The sequence below is a fragment of the Sapajus apella genome, unplaced genomic scaffold, assembly GCF_009761245.1.
Source record: "Sapajus apella isolate SASKATOON/1434 unplaced genomic scaffold, GSC_monkey_1.0 scaffold22, whole genome shotgun sequence".
In the NCBI taxonomy this organism is placed as follows: Eukaryota; Metazoa; Chordata; class Mammalia; order Primates; family Cebidae; genus Sapajus; species Sapajus apella.
The window spans coordinates 14,723,159-14,732,169 of NW_022436962.1; the positions used below are offsets into that span (position 1 = coordinate 14,723,159).

General features: G+C 41.5%; 1 protein-coding gene across 1 annotated transcript; it reads right to left on the bottom strand.

Moving 5' to 3' along the window:
- Positions 1–1,170: 1,170 nt before the first annotated feature.
- On the bottom strand, positions 1,171–8,685 carry SLC30A1 (solute carrier family 30 member 1). Its single transcript, XM_032289155.1, has 2 exons — positions 7,459–8,685; positions 1,171–5,812 (listed from the first exon to the last, which is right to left on the bottom strand). The coding sequence occupies exons 1-2, from the start codon at positions 8,078–8,080 to the stop codon at positions 4,911–4,913; spliced, it is 1,524 nt and encodes a 507-aa protein (XP_032145046.1). The 5' UTR covers positions 8,081–8,685; the 3' UTR covers positions 1,171–4,910.
- Between the last annotated feature and the right edge of the window lie 326 nt (positions 8,686–9,011).

A 9,011-nucleotide genomic window follows, 5' to 3' on the forward strand; every position in this document is an offset into this window, starting at 1 on the left:
TGAAACCAAATTTAAACTGGTTGTCATGGCGCTTTTAACCTTTACAATCTCCTTATACCTCTCAACCCCTTAACTTTTTTTTTTTTTTTTTTTTTTTTTTTTTTTTTTTGAGACTGGGTCGAGCTGTCACCCAGTCTGGAGTGCAGTGGTGCTATCTCGATTCACTGCAAACTCCATCCCCCTCTAGTGATCCTCTCATCTCAGCCTCCTGATTAGCTGGGACTACAGGTGTGCATCACCAAACCTGGCTAATTTTTGTATTTTTAGTAATGACAGGGTTTCCCCATGTTGGGCAGACTGTTCTCAAACTCCTGACCTCAAGTGATCCTCCTGCCTCAGCCTCCCAAAGTGCTGGGATTACAGGCGTAAGCCACTGTCTGGCACTGGCCAATTTTTGTATTTTTTTTGTTTTTGTAGGGACCTGGTTTCACCATGTTGCCCAGGCTGATCTCGAGCTCCTGAGCTCAAGTGGATCTGGCCCACCTCAGCCTTCCAATGTGCTGGGATTATAGGCATGAGCCACCTCACCCAGGTCCCCAACTCTTTGTACCACTATTCCTGCTCCCTTGCCTCTCAAACCCTATTCCTTTCCACTTTAACCTACATAATCCTTTACATTTTTTTTTTAGCCTCCTCTTTGGAATATCTACTGCATATAGATCAGTTCCTTTATCTACTGCCATTTATTGCCAATTGATTTTTTTCAACTGTTGTCTCACAGCTCAAAATACAAGTTCTTTAACAAATCTTATGAGATTACATTTGTGATAGTCCTGCGGCTCACAGAACCACAATAATGTACTATTATTGGGTTAAGAATTTTAGATGATTTACAGGTGTGAAATATTTAATCCTTATTAGTAACTATGCTTATAAATAAACAATAGCAAGTGCGAAAAGCAGCAGGTTAACCACAACTGTATCATCTATAAGCTTAATGCTTATAATAAGTCAAAACCACTGAGTATTTCATATCAGTGAGCCTTTGTGTTACCCTTTCAATTTGTATTGCAATTTTTGCCCACATTTTCTTCCACACTAGTCTTGTAACCTAGTCACTCTGTACACTTGCAACATTTGTGTTAAACTGCAATTTCTTTCAATATCTGAAATCCAACTCTCTATGTAACTAAGCCTAGTATAGGAGGGGAGGCCATATGCACAAATGAAACAGATAGTAAAATTAGTTTATTTTTCTACTTAACTTTCAATAAATGAGAAGAAACACAGTAGTCTGTCTCATATAGAACATTTATAATACATAACAATCCATAAAGCCTCATGGTGAGGTAGGAACAGCTTTGGAAAATAACACACAGTCATTAAAACATACGAAAAGTTAGGTAAAATGTTGCAGCACTAAAGATATTTTATCTGCATCTGTATTTAATGAGATGATAACTGCATTTAACTGCGCCACATCTGGCCCAAAGGACAGGCAACAGCAGACACAAAACAACAAACACAACATGGAAGTTTCGTAATCACAGAATATACTGATACACTTCATTGTGCTGTTTCAAGGCAGAACCATAAGATGGCAATTTGTGTCTTTTATATATATATATATATATATAACCACATATTAATTGTATGTTACATTCCCTCCAGCATCTTTTTGCCAAAGACACTGGTCGATAAAATTTTTGGTTTAAAAGTTTAAATTGAATAACATACAAAAGGCTCTTGTGCCAGTGAAAATGACTGCTAAATATTCCAGAGCTTGTCAGTAAGAACAAAATAGCATTACCACATATCGGTAGAGCTACATCAAAATAGTGCTATTATAATCCCAATTTCAGAGACATGAAACACTGTATGACACAGTTTCAATTTTAAAAAACAACAAAAAATCCCTACACCTTCCCAAGAGTTTTAACACTGTTTATGACTTAACTGAAACTCAGTATTAAAATAAATATTTTTATATTGTAGAATTACTCTCCATATTTGTGTGAACATCTTAAGACAGCAGGTTAATGACATTTTTATCATTAAAATGTTATCTGCTTATACACAGTAAAAATCTTCAACTCAACACCAGTTAACATACAAAATACTTCACATTAGGTTCCATAGGTCTTTTTCCTCAAAACTGTCAAAAATTCAAATTTAACTAAGGATATTAATAAGACACAAACATGTTAACGCCTTCTACCTACTGTGATTTTCCAAGGTGTACTTGATGGAAATTTTTCCTATTCAAATTACATACCTTAGTTATTCAACATACTGTTTTCTAAAATATTAAAACACATACAGCAAAGTTTTTGAGGATTCTGTTTTTTAGATTCTGGCCTATAGTTTTACAATGCAGATATCCTTCAAAAAAAAACTAAGCAATCATAAAAGCTAAAAGGTGACAATGGAGAATTAAATCTCTCATCACTAAGGCTGCATTTGGCTTGGAAAAATTTCTTGGTTTTAATTCAGGCACATGCAGCACCTCTTTACTAAACTGAGACAACAGATAAGTTTCTAAACACATATTCTACACTGATCTTGCTCAAATATAAAAGAGCCAGCAGGAGAGATGCAACTCCTAAAACTGATGCAGTGTTATAAAATAGCATATTTAAATATTGGGTTTAAGTCTCCTAATAATTCAGAGTATTTCCCTTATTTTCTTTCAGAAAGGAATAAGCTATTTTGGGAAAGACACTTAAATCCTACAATATTTAAATACAAAAGCATGTTTTTTTTTTTTTTTTTAAAGATAATGCTAATATAGCTAAAATGGGTTAGAAAGTGCATTGTAAAGAAATAAATAATTCTCTGCTAAAACTCAAAAGGTGAGTCAGTGCCCACTGATTTTGCAGACAGTCATTTGAAAAAAGAAAATCCTATGGTACCACCGTTATATATAAGCTACTTAAAAATTATGAAGTGAAATAACTAAAACCTAAAGGCTGTTATCTTCAAAGCACTTTTGAAAAACAAACATAGCCCTTGTCCCATGCTTACACACCATTTTTAAAAATCCTCATCCAGTTGATGTTTTGTACTTAAGTGTTATACCATCTTTAAGACATAGACCTCAAGTACAGCATTTGTAAAGAAAACCTCATTGAATGTAATATATTTTATCAGTTATCTGAATCAAATGTTCCGTAATCAGGAATGTACATAATACAGTACAATTCATAGCTTTCTCTCTTGTTCACCCAGATGAGATCCCTCAATTTCATGTTAAAAAAAAAGTTTTTGCAAAATTTATGGTAACTCTCAGTTTAGAAACTGAATTACAATATCAGATAAGAGTATTAAAAGATCAAGATGTATTGCAAACTGGCAGATTATGGTTTTGGCCCCTTAGAGTAAATGTGAACTTACAAACTGTGTTCCTAAAATTACCATATTTTCATTGGAAAAAAATCAGCTGTTCTTAAATAGGCCCATTGCCAGCAATAGGCTTATACTAGGAAAAACACACACCACAAAAGATCATCCCTTTAAAAAGTAACTGTCAAATCCTAACACTTTCCTGTTACAACCCATTAAACAATGAACTATTTTAAATCCCAAAACGTAGCCATCCCAAAAGTAGTCAGCTATAAAAATTAGTCAGAATACCTTGTTTCTAGAAAAATAGATTTATACATAACTGACACTAATATTCATCCTTTCAAGGACAAAAATTTCATCACAAGGCATACGCCTCTATCAAGAAAAATAGAACTTAAACACTCTAATTGTGTTTGATTTGAAATCTATAGCAATAATGAAATAGCTACAAACAATTTTCTGTGTAGATATTGTGGCATCTTGCAAAATAAGCCACTATTGGAAGAACTGAATATGTGAAGACAGGATGACTTACGGAATCTTAATTAATTTTAATTATTAATTTTGCTTTCTAAGAATTTAATATCCAAACTGCATTAACCTTCTGGTTTTCTTTTCTCTCAAGTCAGTGGCTCTTAGAAAACACAAGCATTGCTGGTTGGGCTCGAAAAGCTCCATTTAAACCCATTCACAATTGGTCATCGTGAAATGACTGGAAATTTTTTTTCAAACATCCAGTTTAAAAGATTACATTAATAGCTTGCATTTAGCATGTAATTATTAGGTGTCAACATCTTTAAAAATACTTACATATTTTGTGAGTAAACTTGCAGCTCAATGTTTTTATACCAATCTTACAAAGAAAGTAATGCTGGTGAACATGTCTATCTTTTAGATTAACTTTGGTAGAATAAAAAGCTGAAATTCTCAAAATAATTTAGAAATGTAGTCTGAATATTAACATACAATAACCTAAATATTTAGTTTGGTAAACTTTCTTCCCTGCTGTTACTACCCCATTTGCCCTATTGTCTGTAAACTATAGTTCAATTTGTTAATTATCTTAGTGGTTAATAGCAATATAGAATGCAAGATAGTAACTGATCTTATTTCCTACTAATAGCCATGAGTCACTCTTAAAATATGTTGCCATTATACTATGTAATGATCTCAAAGGGCAATATTACCTAAAATGTCAAAGGAAACTGTTGATGATTTTAAAATTCTATCAACTATAAATTCTAATAAAGTGTAACAGTGGGGGAAAAGAAAAGCAGAGAAATTCCAGTAACAATTTTATTTATCCCCCTAATTTTTATCATGGGAAATCCAGAAATCAAATGTCATGTTATATAAGGTTTATATACTTAAAACAAAAATGTAACATAGTGTTAAAACTGGCTTTCCAAAACAGTCACAGCATAGCTGTACTCTGTACTAATAATCACAAAGTTGTAATATAGAACTCTGTTATGCAGTCCCATTATGTTCTTACAAAAATAGAATTAAACTGTGTGACCAGACAAGGACTTCAATTATACTACTTGGCAAACTTAGAATTTCAGTGGAGTCTTTTTCCTCTTGCAGTTTAAAGCAAAAGTCAAATATCACATCTTTTTCAAGACTCACAAAGATGATTCAGGTTGTTTGTCCGGCGTGTTTTTAATCTCTATCATGACAGAAGGGCTGTTTTCAACTTTAGTCCTCCTGGGCTTCTTCTCTAGATTGTTACTAAGTTCTAAACAAGAAATGCTAACTGTTGGGGTCTTTTCCGCATCCTTTCCAGAATGGGCTTGTGGCAGTGTCCCACAACATTGCTTCAAAGCACACTGAGTTCTGCAGGCAAGTTCACATGGGCGTACACCTGATTTAGAGCCTACACTAGCAAATTCAGGCTGAATGGTAGTAGCGTGAATTCCGTGATCATGAAAAACGTCTTTAATGGTTTTAGCCACCTGCATGTATGATGTTGGATCTTCACATTTTATGTGAGCAGTGGCAATGATTCTGCTTCCAGCAAGTTGCCAAACATGTAATTCATGAACTTCCTCAACTCCTTCAACATTTCGAAGTTCTTTTATCAAATTTCTGATATCAATTTGTTTAGGAACAGTTTGTAGAAGAATAAGAGCAGATTCCTTAAGTAATGGATAGGTTGTGTAAAGAAGTATACAAACCATTACAATACAAAGAGTTGGATCTAAATATAGTACCCAGCAAGGACCAGCCTCATAAACTGATGCATGAGTACTATTAATTATTTTTACAAATGCTTTGCAGGGGTCAGGGAAACATGGGTTCACACAAAAATCCCCTTCAGAACAACCTTTCCAAGAAAAGTAAAAGACTAAGGCATTTACTACTACAATCACTGAACCCAAGGCATCTCCAAGGACATGCAGAAAAACTCCACGCATGTTAAGTTGTCCAGCCCTATCTTCTTCCAGTTCCATATGGTCGGGTTCTCTGATAAGATTTCCATTCACTTGTACTTCCACTGTATCACCACTTATGGGTTTTTCTGGGTCTACGAAGAAATAAAAATTTTACATCAAATACACTTTAAGTGTTTATATAAACATCCTCATCTAATTCTTTTTAAGTGCTGATGAAGGTGAAAATTTTTTCACAAAGTACAATTAAAAAAATGTGCTCAGAGCAATTTAACATAAATTGACATTCTGGGAACGAGCCAGGACATAATGGCCAAGGCTAAATTAAGTCATTGTGATATTGCTTCTTTACTCTCCTAACCACTCTCCTTCCTCCCCTTCTCCAAAATAGTGTATCTTTTCTATGGGGGTGGAGTCCTGCAAACATTCTGCTATACTTCTGGGCATATACAAAGGAAAACATAAAATTGAACGCTAACACCAAAATTAAACGCAGCTAGGAATAAGTCTGCTAATACAGAATACCTGATATGACACTCGGGCACTCTCTAGTCACTCTTTGTCACTGAGGCCAATTGCTTGAGAATAAAACCAATTTTAACTTTTAAACTGTTATCATGAATATAAAAGTTTCTTGGTAGAGGGACTTTAAAAATTGACAAATCAACAATATAAATCAATAATCACAGAGATTATTAGAAAAGTTGGAACTAAATGATGACTACATGCCCTACTAACTTTTAAATCAAAAGTATTGATCTTATCAAGAAATTACACACCAAAGTAACTTAATTTTCTTTGGAATAACACCTTGCCTGAGTGGAGTGAGAGGAAAACCAATTACGTATTAAACTTTTCCAACATACAACTTGAATTTCACTAACTTGACATTCTGCTCTCGAAAAGGAAAATTATGTAGCATAATAATTTATAATGACACAAAGTAACTAAATCTAAGTGAAGGAAATGAGACCAAATTGTTAAGCACCATTGAGCTTCGGTAGTAGGACATTGGTTGAGTCATTTCTATCTACCTTCTTTCAACACTTATTTTCCAAATTTCCTTCAAGAGCACTTAATGTTAAATATGAAAAGCATTCATAATTTATTCATAAGATGAATAAATTATCATCACTTTTAGTACAGTACGATTATGAAAAGTCCTAGGAAAATGTTAAACATGCCCAGACAGGTCCTAAATTTATGATTTCCAGGATTAGGGATCAATTAGCTGAAGCATACACACTGCTGTTCATAAAAGAAACCTTTAAGCTGGGTTTACATGCTCTGAATGCATATATGAAACGTGTTCAATGGGCATAAGAAATACTTTGGCATAGCAAGGTTTCCAACACCCAACAACTGGAGACGAATTAGGGATTCTCTCCGTTTCCCAAGAGGACCAAGGAACTGATTTGGGAAGCATTTCTGATCCTGCTATAACCATAACAAGACAAGTCTCCAGCAAAGTTGGTGCAGCCTGTGCGGGTGTGGACTGCAGCAGGATGATGGTCACCTCTTGACCCTTTTCCTAGTGTCAGACCCATAGTCTCCACCTACAAATATGCCAGACGCGTCCCCAACTCCTTGCGCCCGGCTGAGGGGGTTATGATTTCCTGGAGCGGCGGGGCGTGTGCAAGACTGGGAGGGAGCGGGCAGGGGCGGCGCGGCGCAGGCCGGCTCGGGCAGCAGGGGGCGTGCGGGTCACCCCGCCAAAGGCCAGACGAGGCTCTAGGCTCCCCAAACCCAACCACCTGCGGCGGCGGCTTTCCCGGCTTACCTGCGGGGTCCAGTTTAAGCCCGTTGGAGTTGCTGGTATTGGCCACAAGAGTGTTGGTCTCCTCCTGGTCAGGCCCCTGCTCGCCCGGGACCACGTTGATGTCGCTGCTCCCGGGGCGGCCGCTCTTACTGCGGGGCCCCTTGGGGAGGCTGTGGCCGTGGCCGTGCCCTCCGTGCGAGTGGCCGTGGCCGGAGTCCTGGCTGAAGCCGCTGTGATGGTGGAAGAGACAGAGCCCCAGCACGTTGACCAGCAGCCCGGCCACGCCGACCCCGAGGACCACCAGCGGCTGCTGCATCTCGTGCGGCTCGATGAAGCGCTCGATGGCCTCCAGCAGGATGGCGAAACAGAGGCCGGTCAGGAAGATGGCGTTCACCAGAGCCCCCATCACCTCGGCCCGGATCCAGCCGAACGTGTTCTTCTGGGTGGCGTGGGTCCGCCGGGCGAAGCGCTCGGCCACCAGCGCCACCACCAGCGCCAGCACGTCCGACAGCATGTGGAAGGAGTCGGAGAGCATCGCCAGGGACGAGGTCACCCGGCTCACCACCACCTCCAGCACCATGAACATGAAGGTCAGCGCCAGCATGCACAGCAGCCGGCCCCGGTTCCGACCCCAGCACCCCATGGCTGCGGCTGCGGGGCCCGCCGAGCCCGGCCGGGAGACTGATGCGGCGGAGGGGCTGGCCGGCCGCGGAGGGTCGGCGACCGCGACACCGAGGAGCGCCCGAGTCGGGCCGCTCGGGAAACCGCTGAGGTGCCCCCGCGGCCGCACGGGGCCGAGCCCGGGTCAAGCCGCCGAGCCCCGCGCCTGTGGGAGTCCTCCGCCAGCCGGCGGCGCCGCTCCGCGCAGCTCCTCAGGCGTCGGTCCTCAGAGCCGGCGCCAAGGCCCGGCTCAGCCCCAGCAGCCCTCACACCCACACCCGGGCGACGGCGGCGGCGGGGAGCTGGACTCCCGGAGCCGGGGTACCAAGAGCCGGAGCTGAAGCAGAAGCAGAAGCAGGAGCAGGAGGGGGGCGGGCGAGGACAACTGGCAGCTTCGCGCCGAGAAAGCTTCGAGCATCTGAGGACTCTCCTTGCTGGTCTCCTCCGCGGCCGCTTGACTGAGGAGCGGATGGCTGAGGAGCTAGAGAGGCGGCGGCCACTGCACTCGGCCCGGTCTCGGGCGCCTTCTTCGCCCCCCCGCCTTTGCAGACGGTTTACAAAAAAACTTTGCTTTGCACTCGGAACCCCCGTTTTCACACGGACCCGAGCGTGACAAGGCCCTGATGCCCCGCCCATCAAGCCCGGCTCGATTCCTCATTGGTCAGAGTCCCCTCACGACAGCGTCGGCGTCCCGCCCAGCCACGCTCGCTATTGGATGGAGCCTAGGAGAGGCGGAAAGGGGGCGGGGTTGCGGCGCCAGCAGATGGGGGCGGGGCCATTCTCTCCCGTAGTCGGGCGTGGGCCGGGGGGCAGTGGCCGGGTGCAGCGGCTGGCGTCTTGGGGGCGCGGGCCGCGTGCAGCGGGAGGGGGAGGGGGAGGAGGAGGGGCGGGCCCGGTCCCCTCGGGCGTGGCGG